Source organism: Onychostruthus taczanowskii, unplaced genomic scaffold, assembly GCF_017590055.1.
Source record: "Onychostruthus taczanowskii isolate IOZ18803 unplaced genomic scaffold, ASM1759005v1 scaffold89, whole genome shotgun sequence".
Lineage (NCBI taxonomy): Eukaryota > Metazoa > Chordata > Aves > Passeriformes > Passeridae > Onychostruthus > Onychostruthus taczanowskii.
This window is the reverse complement of record NW_024506882.1, coordinates 2,709,899-2,723,189: the sequence shown is the minus strand read 5'-3', so window position 1 is coordinate 2,723,189 and position 13,291 is coordinate 2,709,899. Positions and strand designations below refer to the sequence as shown.

The window sequence follows — 13,291 nt, the reverse complement described above, 5'->3', positions numbered from 1 at the left end:
TCCTTTCTGTGTTCCTTTGGTGTCTGGCTTAACATGAGTGGAGGTTCTTGTTCCCTTGGAGCAATGCATCATTTAAAAGGCTGTGCCAAATTTAGTACATACTCTTGTTTCACTGCTTTTTCCAGTGCATAAGTGGGCTGAGACTTTGGGAACTCAACCCTGCCCTGCAACAGATTCCTGTGTGACCTTGAGGAAGTCACTGGATGTCTTTGTTCCTCCTTTTCCCCACCTGAATTGCTGCTGCTGCTTTGTCCAGTCTGCTTGGAAGGTTTTGGAGCAGGTTCTGTCTGCTCCTCCACATTAGTACAGGGTGTCCCAGCCCTCTTTGATTTTAATGTAAAAACAAAATCACCGTGCCAGGCAACTGTACTTAAAAATTATATTTCAATGCCAAACAAATAAGTGAAAGGTACTTCTTGTTACAGGCACAACATCTCCCATAGTTTTTAGAATGTTTGAGAAAAATATGTATTCCATAATCAATGTCTCCAGGAAGGAGACACAGGAGTTTTTCTTCTACATCATTTTCTAGTGAGGCCTGAGGGGAACAGCCAACAAAACAGACATTTAACAGAAAAGTTAACAAAGTTTTCAGACTGGCAGGGGTGATGCTGATTTCTACCTAGTCTGAGTTAGTTCAGCTCTTCCTCTTGGAATCCACATGTACTTGGTGCCCTTAAAGGAGGATGGGAACAAGAGCAGAAAGATCCAGGCCAAAGATGCCACTGAGTGTCTTGGGTGCTGATTTTTTGTGCTATGCGAGCAGTAATTCAGCAGAAATGTCCCCGATTATGGAAATATGTGGAGAATGTCTTGTGGGCGTCCTGCAGTTTCTTTTTTTCCCTGAATTAACTGTGATCCAACTGCTAAACATTACTCAGTGATGTATCCTCTGAAGTTAGCCCGAGGCTTGCTGGGGAAATTTAATGTTTTTCCTTTGATGTCTGCATGGAACCTCGCTGAACATGAATGGGAAATTCTTCAGCACAAAAGGCTGCAGCTCCTCCAGGCTGAGAATTTAGGAAAAATCCAGCACTCCTGTGTGCCTGACTTTCTCATTTGGGGCCGGGTTGTTAATGAGGGAGCACTTAGAAGCTCTTTTTGATCTTCTCAGTCGGGAGTTGGGAGGCTGATCAGGAAAATTCCCTCCCAATCCTTGTGGCCTCTTCTTTTTCCTGGCTGCTGGAGCCTGAGCCTGGTGGTTCAGCAGCTCCTGGGGAAATTTATGGCTCGCTGAAAGCATCAAACTTTGCTCCATGTAGCAGCTGGAGGATCTGAAAAGGATTTGAGGCTTTGGTGCTTCCACAGAAGCTCTGGATGAATTCAGCTGCTTGGGAGCATTTGCTGCACCACATGCAGGTGAAAGGAGCAGCAGTTTTTGGGGTTTTTGGTTTGGCTCTTTGCTTTTTTTCTTTCTTTCATGTGGACAAGGCAGTGTTTAATGTTCTTTAGGGCTTTATTCTCAGGAACCAGCTGATATTTGTAGCTCAGTTCACTTTGAAGATGTGAAGTTATTTGCTGGGTGGGGGCAACATGCACACAAGGTAGAACAATAAATGTGAAATTACAAGGAGGTAATCCTTAACCTAATGGAAAAAGAGGCATTTAATAAGTGTCCAAGACATGTCTGAGGAAAATCCTGCATTTCCATCACAGGAAAAACCAGTGTATGAGCTGAGAGGGCTATTCCCTTCTCAAGGGTGAAGTTCTTGGTTTTCATTACACAGGTTTTATTCTTGCTTTAAAGTAGATCTTGTTCCTTCCCAAATATGAATTGAAGTTCCCAGCCCCACAGTAATGAACTCCTAAGGCCAGGAGGAGCCATCACATCATCACACCTGAGCTCCTCTGGGCATGGGCCAGTGGATTTCACCAGGATAGCAGCAATTCTTTCAGGAAAAGCATTTAGTCTCCATTTGAAGACTTCAGGAGGAGAAATTCACTGCTCCCTTTGGTCATTTTTTTCCAGTGGTTAATCATCCTTACTATTAAAAATCAGAGACTTTGAATTTAGATTTGTCTGACTTGTGCTTCTTGTCATTGGCCATAATTTTATTTCTTTTGCTAATAAAATACCTCTCCAGTCCCTGCTCCTCTCCTATAAAAGGTCTGCAGTAACCAAAGTCACTCTTGATCAGTTTCTGGACAGACTAAATAGATTCAGCTCTGTCATGGTGCAATCTGATTTTTTCCAGTTTCACATAATTTTTGTGGTTCTCTTCCACATTTTTAGCATTTCAATCTCTTTTTTAGGGATGGAAACAGAGCTGCTCTCATTGTTGCAGCCTCAGACTCTGCAGCAGCATCTTTTCAGCTCCCACATTTCATAATTGTATCAGTCTCACTGGCTCAGCACTGCACAGAAATCTTCTGTTCATTTATTTGCTGTGAGCTCTTCACGCACCAGATTTACCCATTTTGTGCACATTTCTAGAAGCTGTCCAGTAGCTTTTGGATCCTGCTTTCCAGCTCGTGTTCCCTAATGAATTTGCCACTTCCAGGCATTATTCAGAGCTTGCTCTTAATTGCAAATATTAGAGTTCAAGCAGTAAGTGATAAACAGCAAAGCAGCTCCGGGAAAAGTCATTATGAGATTTTTTAGCTCTCATTTCACTGCTGTGAACGTGATGGGGAAGGCACCTTGTAATTCTTGGCTTCCATGAAGTTTAAAATTAAATGCAGGTCGAGAGGATTTCAGTGCTCAGTAGAACAATGTGTCATCAGAGCTTTTCCTCCAGCGTTTTCAGCAGGAGGTGCAGCCTTAATTCCACTTTTCCAGGCAAATCCATCCCCAGAACCCTTTCCAGGCAGGTTGGTGTTGGCAGAGAGGAGGGCAGCGGGTCTGGGGTTGTTATTTGAGTCCCCAGCTCTGTGTTTGGGAGGGAATAAACAAACAACGAGTGCCCTTTGCAGGGAAAAGTCAGGATGTGAAACCCGAGCTGGGCAGGGAGAATTTGTGGTGCCCATTCTGTAATGCAGCCACTTAAATTAGATCCTTCTGTCCTGTGGAATTGCTTCCTCTGGGGTTTACCCTACAAGTGTTCCCTCAGATCCTGCTGTCCATAATGGCATTGGAGAGAGTCAGGATCAGGTTGTTTTATTTAGTCAGGATATGGTTGTTCAATAGAAAAAGCCCAAGGCAATTTGTACCTCCTTGCATAATTGTGTTTATGCAGCAATTAACTGCTGTGTGATTTTTAAAATATTTCGTTCTGTTCCAAAAGAAGGAGGAAAAAGGTAATAAATCACAGGAGTTTAGAATTCCCTGTCAAGGAGGAGGAACAAGGTAAAAATGGATTTTTCTAATCCATCACTTTCTTCATGGAAGCAGCTCTCCTTTCATCTGCTGCTTCCTCTGCCTTAGAATTGATGACCTGGGCATAAATAAAATATTGCTCCCATTTATTATCCAGGGAGCTGCCAGGGAGGAAGGACAGTTGAATCATCAGGGTTTTTGCTGCAACTGCTGCAAATCCTGAACAACTGGAGCTGGGAGCTGGGGAGGTCTGAGCCCTCCTGGGAGTTTCAGCTGTTGGTCCTTGCAGTTGGAAAAGGAGGGAATTCCAGCAGAACCCAGGGCTTGCTCCTGGGAGGAGCTGTCCTGGGAATTTCCCTTGCAGGTGTGTGGTTTTAATCTGATTTATGGTTGTAAGAGCAGCCCAGGAACAACACAGAGCTTTGGTTTAATCTGTAATTTAATCACACAAAACCACGGGGGCAGTGCAGGGGGGCTTTTCCCACCTGTTGCCTTTGGGGAGAAGACCCCTGAGGAGTCTCTGAGGATAATTTCTATTTTGGAGCAGCAGGAAATGCTGTCTGAGGGCTTCACACATGCTTTGGGGGAGCTGTTGTGTCTGTCAGCCAGCAGCACATCCCTGCAGGAATCCTCTGCAGCTTTCCTCATCCAGCAGGGCTGGAATGGGCCAGGATTGAAGCTCAGGCAATAAGGAAACTCTGCCCAGTCTCCTCTCTTAAAATGCACCGTGGCAATCACAGCTGTTAGGATAAACAGCAATAAAAAAGGTAGAAACTGAGGCTGGGTACCTGGAATGGGGAGATTTAAAATCAGAATTAAAATCTGATTCCAGCTCAGCTCTGAGGACACATCCTCAGTAATAAAATGAATTTTAGTAGCAGAACTTCTTTTGACAAGACAGAAATATTGAGGATTTAGGTGAGGGATTAATAAGTGAATGATAATTTCAATAAGTGGTGAAATTCTCAGCCATGAGGTGTTTGGTGACTTCATCTCCCTGCAGGGACACAGGGGAGCTGCTGCCCTGGACAAATCTGCTTTTGCTGAGAAGCAAGTCTGCCCTCAGTGTCAGCACTGCTGCTATTATGGGCTGCATTAATGGTAAACAGTGCTCCACTGATACGTGGACACTCACTATTATGCTGCTAATTAAATAACTTGTTGCATTAGCAGTTTCCATCTTCCATCCCAGCTCTGTGTTTATCTCCAAAACCCATGCAGCAGCAATAATTAATGTGGAAATAAAAGGCTTTATTCTCCCCCTGCCACTGCTTTTTAAAATGACTGGATTGGTGGATGCTTTGAGCCTGGAGGAACACAGCAGCACTCAAAAGTGGGGGGATAAAACCCACGGCAAAAATTACATTTTTCATCCCTGTGTACCCAGAAAGGGCTTTCACTGTCACCTTCTCTGGTTTTTCACAGTAAATAACAAAATTATCTTCTGTGTGCTAGATGTAAATGGCTGGCAGTGCCAAACTCATCCCAGCTCTGGGAATGCTGGTTTGTTTTTTTTTTTCCTGGTGCCTGTTGGGAATGAGCCATGGAAGTGCAGGGATCAGGGTTAAGCAGTGCCCAGGCTCCCTGCTCTCCTGGAATTCACACTCACACATTCCTGCTCTGCTTTTCTCTGCCCCTAAATAAATTGGAGTAATTGCTTTTAAAAGTAAACACTCCATCTGCTCTTTCTCCCCACTGTATTTCCATCCTTTTTCATCTTAAAGTCAAGTTTTGAATCACAGCAGCAACCAGAGACTGTGGAAATCACAAGAGAAGCCCCAAAATATTGTGAAGTTTTATAGAAGTCATAAATCTGATGTATTTTTTTTTATTTGCCTTCAGTAGTTTGCGCCCTCAGCCATTTGCATTTTGAAATTTCACTTTGAAGTCTGTGAGCTGGAAACTCATTTAAAAATAAATAAGAACAGAGTCCAGGAGCCCAGGGCTTCAGGAAGGAGGGGGAATAGCAGAGGGCTTGTGATAACAGGAGGAGAATTCAGTGTTGTGCTTGAGGTGAGTCAGGACAGCCTGGCAGGGACAAGGGGACAGAGAGCAGTTTGCAGCTGTTTTGTGAATTTTGGCATTTTTTTAGGGGTTGGCTCAGGATTTAGCTCAGCAGAGCAGTGTCTGAATCTGTGGTAGAAATCCAAATGCTTGAGGAAAAGCCTCCCCCTCGATTTTAGGGGATTTGTGTTTCCTTGAGTGCTGCTCTTCATTCATTGCAGAGCCCCAGAAGAAATTCTCTTTTCTCCCTTCTGCAACTGCAATATAAAATCTCCCCTTTGAGAGAAATCCCCTGCCCTGCCCTCTGGGTCTGGATTAATAACTGGAAATGTGCCCCTGGATCCTGACCCATTTAAATGCCTCCATCTTCCTGGGCAGCACTGACATTCCAGGGATAATGCTGCCTGTCCACTGTGCTTCATGATATTTCAGCATTTTTGGGGAATCTTGTGAAAGTGAGGATTTTTCTTGGCTCCAGCACCCAGAAGTGTGAGAGGATGAGAGAATCTCCCTTTGAAAACCAAACCAAACTGGATCAAAAAAGTCCTTATTGAAAAGAATTTTAAAATGAACCATTCCTTAAATTTGCCTGAGGGTTTTAGGGATCAGGAGGCTGTTGTGTGGCACTGGAACACTGGGATTTCAGAGCACAAGGATTCTTATAGGTTGGAGTAGGGTTGGGGATTGGATCAACACCTGGGAGGCAGAATAAAAATTTGCAATGATATTCCATCAGAATAAAACCAGGCAAAAATCCTTTCATCTGTGCACCTTCCTGCATAACCTGAGCCACAAAATCTGGAGCTGTTCTGGGCATGGAATGCAGCAAATCCTGGTTATTCCCTGTGCTTTTGCACAGCAACACAAACTGCAGGGGAATAAAGGCCATGCTGAATTAATTGAATTATTTCAGAGATGAGTTCGGTCCGCTAATTCCATATCGACTTTGGGCTTTAAATAGCATTAAGGACCCGTGGTAAAAGTCAATTAAAACTCAAGAATGCAGCTGGAGCAGGGGAAGGTCACATCTGGGCACGAGGTGCAGTAGTGGAAGCTGTTCCCTTGGTGTGGGTCTGTGTCTGGTGGCACTGGAGCAAAATTGAATTTCTGTTTAATCTGATTTTCTGTGGGGAGAGCAAGGTGGGATTAATGGAGCCTGAGGAGGTTTCTGTGGGTTCAGGGACCAAACAGTTGAACTCCTGCTCCCCCGGGAAATGCTGGAGTGTGATGTTGGGGATGGTTGGAATGGAGAGCCTGGAACCTGCAGCAGGAATTTGCCCAGGTTTTATTTTCCGTTTTTCTCCCTGCTACACGTTCTAGGGCTCGTCTTTTTAGTGAAATTAAATTCAGTCAGGCTTGGAAGGTGCCCTGAAGGGCGAGCTTGGTGTGGGGTGTTGGAAAGCAGCAGGTGGGAATTGGGATTAAGATGAGCACAAGGAAACCTGGGTTTGAGGCACATCTTGGTGCTCACACTCCTGTCAGGTTATATTGACACCACATTTTATGTTATTTAAAGGCCTCCTCTCCCTGTTCAAGCTGTATTTTATGAGAACCACTCCTCCTTGGATGCTTCAGGCTTAGATCAGCAGTGGGAATAGATAAATCTGACAGTGCTGTGCTGTGGCTGCAGTAACTCAGACCCCAGAGCTCTCTGGAGAGTCCTTGTGTGGATTCCTCAGGCACAGATTCAGTGCCCAAGGGTTTCTAACATCCCTTCTCTCAGTGCACCACTCTGCCCTGTTGGGATAGCACAGGGAACATGTTCTTTTAGGAAAATCCTGGTTCCTGTGCTTGTTTTTCCCCTGACACTGCCACCCCTCATTGCCCAGCACCCTCAGCTCCCTTTGCATCCCTGCAGTGGAATTATCTCAGGAGCAGCCTGTGAAGGGGCACACGCTGTTCCCTTTCCCTCTTGGACCTCTCTGGGACCAGCTGCCTTTTCATTTCTGTTTTATTGGGTTGTTCCAAGGCTGCCAGCTGGATGTAGGTGAGCAGGATTTTCTCTGCTGCAGTCTGCAGGGAACAGAGCATCACCGTGCAGCCATTTAGCCCTGGCAAGTGCTTCCTCTTTTTCCAGATGATTCCAGCAGCTCTTTTTGTGTTCAGCCTATTGTCAAACAGCACCACAAAGACTTGGGGTGTTAATCCTGTCATCTGTTCAGAGAGTGGAGCTGCTGAGTGGGCTGTGCTGTGAGAGAGGAGCTGCAGGTGCTGTTGGAGTTTCTGCCTTTCCCTGGCAGAAACTCTGACATTCCTGGTGGAATGTCAGAACTCCCTCCTGTGTCCCCAGCATTCAGCAGAGAGGGGAATGTGCCAGAGCAAAGGTCTGGAGGTGGGACAGGGCTGGTGGGGAGGCACAGCCCTTCCCTGCATGGCTCTGCCAAGGGCACCCAGAGCAGAGGATAAATGGATTTACCCAAACAGCTCCCAAGGCTGCTGAGCAGGGCAGGTTCATGGTCCTGCAGGCTGGGCCCATCCCTGCTGGGCAGGAGCTGGCTGTGGCTGCTCCAGCAGCATCAGTGAAGCCCAAGGGCCTCTCTGCAGGCTCAGTCTCCCACCAGAGCTGCAGTTCTGTGCTCTGCCTCTCTGCCAGCACTTGGAGACAGCTCCCTGTTCCCCAGGGCTTGTGTCTGCCCCACAAGCACTCCTGTGTCCTTTCACGGGCTAACAAAGAGGGAAAAGCCATTCCCTCAGAAAACATCTGGTTCTTCACACAGTTATTTCACTGCTCTAATTTGGGACCAGCACAGCTGAGGGGCCATAGAGTGGCTGCAAATTGGGTGGCAGGAGCTTCTTAAACCAGAGCAGCTGCCAAAGCATCTTAACATGGAGCTTCTGCTGTGAGAGGAGAGAGAATCCTCTCCAAAGTGCTGACTCCGGGCTCTGCTTCCCAGCTGGTCAGCATTCCTTGGGCCCTGCAGCTTTGGGATGCCTCTCTCCTGAGCACCCAGGAGTGGGGAGGGTTCCTGAGCTGGTCCATCTCCAATCCCAGCAGCTCGAGGTGGTTTTTCAGGGGGCTCAGACAGGGTGGGGAGGCTTGGTTGTGTTGCTGGCACATCCAGGTGTGTTCCCACCCTGAGCGTGAGCAGGGCAGGGAAAAATACGTGGAGCTTGGGCTTCCAGTGGGAAACAAGAACAGAAAGATCCTTTGCATTTCTTTCAGCTGGAAAGTGATGCCAGGAGCTGTTTTTTCTGGGTTTCAGTGGGAGGGGGATTGAGATGCACCTCTGAGTGTGTATCAGGAGAATCTGCACAGGGAAAATGCAGAGCACAGAAAGTAGGTCTGGCTGCTGGCTGTCACTTCAGTGCAGATCAAGTGTGTTGTGGAAATCTTTGTGTGTCTCTTAAAAAAACAAACAAAACAGCAAAAACAAATACAGGAGCATCTGCTTGTGTATAAATAAACCTGGTTTGTTTTTTTTTTTTTCTGATTTTGTAGTTCCCATTACAGCATATGCCAATTTTTCTGGTGTGCCAAAGAGCAGGAATATCTCCAGGAAATGCTCAGGTTACAGCACCCAGATAAAAGCTGCCTGTGCCACCTTTATAGAGACACAGCCAGCAGAGGACAAATGCACTGGGGAACTTGTGGTTACCAGACTTCTCTTCCTGATTTTTGTATGTTTTGCCAAATCCTTTGCTGGCTGGAGGGTGACTGTTGAGACAGCACTGAAAGTTGAGCAATGGTTTGTTAAAAACTCTGCTTGGGCAGGGGGTAAATAATGTGATTTTTTTTTCCAGTGACCACCCTTAGATACCCTCAAGCACTGGTTTGAGCTGGGAGGAAGGGCAGGCAGCTCTGGAAGGATGCTGCTGTCCCTGGGAGTGGAACAATGTCCAGTGATCCCCAGCACAGCTGATGGGACTGGGTTTGTTGTTTATTAAAGACAGACCTTTGCACAGAAAATCCTATTTCTGTACCAATAAAAACACTGCTCCCACAGTTGCTGTTACTGGCAAACTCAGTCACTTGGGTGTTTTTGGAGAAGTGTTTCCTGGGAAGGACTGGATGGTGAGAAAGCTCCATCTGCTTGCATTTTGCTCTGGTGGCACAGATGTGGCTGTGGGACTTTGTGCTTCGTCCCTGAGCCTTTCCCATGGCAGCAGGGACAGGCAGTGCCCTCCTGTTCAGGCTGGCTTGGACCCTCCTTTCTGAGCAGGGAATCATCCTTTGGGTGCCCACTTTGCCCCCAGCTCCCTGGGCTGGTGCAGGGTGGCTTTGGCAGCAGCAGGAACACAGAGCTGCAGAGGGATTAAAAGAAGCTTCTCTAATAAATGCAATTACACAAACATGCTCGAGCCATGTGTCCTGTTTTAATTGCTCCCCAAGAAAAGAGGCATTCCTCGGGGCACTGCTTTTGTCTGAGTCAGAGATATCCCAGTGCCTCAGGCATCCTCTCTGCATCCACAGGAGCTCTTCTGTGCCCTGGGTGGCAACTAACACTGGGCTTCAGATTCCTCTGGAGATCAGTTATCCCTCCAGGATGAAGGGAACTGTGTGCCAGGCAGGGATTTGTGGCTGGCAGAGCCCTTGCTGCCATGCAGACCTCACAGGCAGCTGGCACTGTGGCTCCCTGCCCCGTGGCATTTTTGCCCTCTGAGGTGCCTCTGCTCCATGGAAAGGATCCTTTTGCAACTGGGGATCTTCCCAAGGAAGCTGGCAGGGCTTTGGCTGCCTCTCCACGAGGCAGGAGTTGGGCAGGTGATGGAAGGGGACAGCCCAAGGAGGGCAGGGACCCCCCAGAGATTGTTTTGTGTGATGTGGGGCTGCTCTTGACCAAATAAATGACCATTGTTAGAGGTAAAACATGAATGTTTCTCTTTTCCCTCAAAATTCTCTCCCTCCTTTTAAGGGTTTTTGGTCTGAGGTTTTAAGAAAACCACTAAACATTCCAAGGTTCCTGGTGAGGTGCAAAGTAAAGCAGTAAATGGTCCAGAAAAGCTGATTTTTGACTTCCCCTGTCCCTCAGTGCAGACATTCCCTGAGGTGTCCCACAAGGTAACCTGTGTGCAGCCAGCCCAGCCCTTGCTCACAAGCACCAAATGTTTAATTCAGTGTGTGCCTGTCAAAGCACATTAAAAATGCAGGTGGCACTTGGTGCCTGTCAGCCTGGCACTGTCACAGGGAGATGGCACAGACCTGGCACTCTGGGAGGTGCTGGGAATGCCTGCAGGGGCCTGCCAGCCTGGCACTGTCACAGGGAGACGGCACAGACCTGGCACTCTGGGAGGTGCTGGGAATGCCTGCAGTGGCCTGCCAGGCTGGCACTGTCCCAGGGGGATGGCACAGACCTGGCACCCTGGGATGTGCTGGGAATGCCTGCAGTGGGAGATGGCACAGACCTGGCACACTGGGATGTGCTGGGAATGCCTGCAGTGTCCTGCCAGGCTGGCACTGTCACAGGGAGCTGGCACAGACCTGGCACTCTGGGATGTGCTGGGAATGCCTGCAGTGTCCTGCCAGGCTGGCACTGCCCTGATCCCCCCAAACTCTGCCTTCCTCTCAGCTCCTGGGGATGTGCCTGGGCTGGCTGGGCTGGGCTGGCTGCTCTGTGCTTCTCTTGTCTGTGTTCACCTCCATCCTGCTGGGTTTAGCCCCAGTCCCAAGGATGTCCCAGTGGGAGGTGAGGTTTGCACACACCTTTTGTGGAGTGCCTGGAGCTGTGTCTGTGTGCCCAGCTCCTGGCACAGACACATCCCAATCCCCCAGCTCAGTTCAGCATCTCACTGTGCAATTCCCAAGGAGAAATTCATGTGCAAGTGCAGTTTGAAAAGAGATTCAAACCCATTTCTGCAGCCTTCAGGTGAGGCTGAGTGAAGTTCATAAACACCACAAGGGTGAAAAGAGATTTCCTAGGACATGAGAGAGAAAACTCAACTCTCACTGGGCCTGTATGAAAACACTGGGAATTCCAGGTGTGTCCTGTGGAAAGGGCAGCTTTGGAGCTGGAGAACAGTTGCCTCTTTCCTCTGAAGCAGCCAACTGAGCTTTGTTTTCTTGCCTTGCAGTCCTTCCAGGGCAGCCAAGGACGAGCGTACCTCTTCAACTCCGTGTGAGTACCCAGCGCGCGCGGGGGGGTTTAACAAAACCCTCCTGGAAAAGGGAAAAAAAACCCCATTTCCTTCAGAAAAACTCTGCCTGGGAGTTGGGAGCTTCCTGCACATGGCTGGAGGAAGAGGCAGAAACAGCCCCTGATTCATTTTGGAGTCGTGTAGGGGTTTCAGATAAGCAGCAAGGAAAAGGTGATTTTTTTCGTCACCAGCTTGAGGAACCAGAGCTAATGGCTGAGTCATTCTCCTCTCCCAGGATGTAGTGGGACCAGAGAACCAGAGTTCTCTAAATGTGGAGATGGATGATATCTAAATATGCACTTCATAAAAACTGAGTATAATTTTCCCAGTGACTGGAAATAGTTTTGGGGAGGTCACTGCTGCTCTGTCTTTCAGCACAACTGCTGATTTTAGTCACATTTTTCAATTTTCCATTTGGGAAAGTAAAAGTACCATTTTATCAATTTTGAGAATGACAATCTCTCTCAAATGCCTAATTAGCACAAGTGACTAGAGTGTTATTAATCTCCTGCTCAAAGCTTTCATTGAGTTTTTTAGTTGAATAAAAAAATCCCATTTTACCTTTTCGTTCTGCTCTGGAGTTGTTCTGGGCACAGCTGGGAAACTCAGAACCTCCTGCTCGTGTTTTCAAACACTGCAGTGAAATCATTGTCAGCTTTTTTGGAGCATCCTGACGTGGAAGGGCACTAATGGGGAGCACGTGTGCTTTGTCCCAGAGTTAACGTGGGCTGTGGCCCTGCAGAGGAGCGGGTGTTGTTAACAGGACTGCACGCCGTGGCAGATATTTACTGTGAAAACTGCAAAACCACGCTGGGCTGGAAATATGTGAGTATTTGTGTCCCTGCCTCTGCCCCTGGGGCAGCTCTGCTCCAGCTGAGGGGGTGGAAGGGTCGTTTTGAGAGCCCAAAATGCAGGTTTTCATCCGTGACCATCTTGTTTTCCTGCTGCCTTGTGTGTGTTGCATTTAGAGAATCAGCTTTAATGTAATTTTATTTTCATTAAGAATTCACACCTGGTTTTGGTGGGTGCCCCTCAGTGAGCTTTAACATAAATGAGGATAACTTCAGTCCTGTGGTTGACACTTCTTGTCTATTATTCTGTTAGATGTTATCAAGGTTAATAATGGAATACTCCATTAATCCTGTGTCCTTCCCACTGGAAATGCTGTTGAACACGAGTTTATCTGTTTGCTCTTCAAAAATTCAATTACCTTCCAATAAAATCCAATGTTGCCTCCTAATTTCTGCTTCTGGAGGCCCACACCATTTTGTCCAAACGTTGTCACCAGTGTCTGAACTGGTGCAGGATTTAATATTCTAGAAGCAGGATTTAGGGTTCTAGAAACAAAATTTAGTATTCTAGAAGCATGATTTAAGATTCCATAACCAGGATTTAGGATTCTAGAAGAGCAATTTAAGATTCCAGAAGCAGGATTGGGGTTCTATAAACAGGCTTCAGTATTCTAGAAGCATGTTTTAGTATTCCAGAAGCAGGATTTAGTGTTCTAGAAGCATTATATAAGGTTCCAGAAGCAGGATTTACTATTCCAGTCTCAAGATTTAGGATTCTAGAAGCAGGATTTAATATTCCATAAGCATAATTTAATATTCCAGAAGCATGATTTAGTATTCCGGTCTCAAGATTTAAGATTCCAGAAGCAGGATTTAAGATTCCATAAACAGAATTTAAGATTTCAGAAGCAGCATTTGGGATTCCAGAAGCATAATTTAAGATTGCAGAAGTAGGATTTGGGATTCTGGAAGCAGGATTTATGACTCCATAAGCAGAATTTATGACTCCATAAGCAGAATTTAATATTCCAGAAGCAGGATTTGGGACTCCAGAAGCAGGATTTAAGATTTTTTCCCTCCCAATTTTCCTGAGAGCCAACAGGAAGACCTGCAGTTGACTTTGTCTCTGTGGGCAAGGCTCAGACTTGCACCAGCATTCCCAGATCTG

The 13,291-nt window shown here is 46.9% G+C and overlaps 1 protein-coding gene across 3 annotated transcripts in view; it reads left to right on the top strand.

The window, feature by feature from the left end:
• The window catches only part of YPEL2 (yippee like 2), a 32,094-nt gene that overhangs the window by 13,919 nt on the left and 4,884 nt on the right, over nt 1-13,291 (top strand). For all 3 annotated transcript variants that reach the window (XM_041425414.1, XM_041425413.1, XM_041425412.1), the window contains 2 exons: nt 11,270-11,313; nt 12,049-12,157. In XM_041425414.1, coding sequence (XP_041281348.1) covers nt 11,270-11,313; nt 12,049-12,157 — 153 coding nt within the window. The remainder of the gene's footprint in view (nt 1-11,269; nt 11,314-12,048; nt 12,158-13,291) is intronic.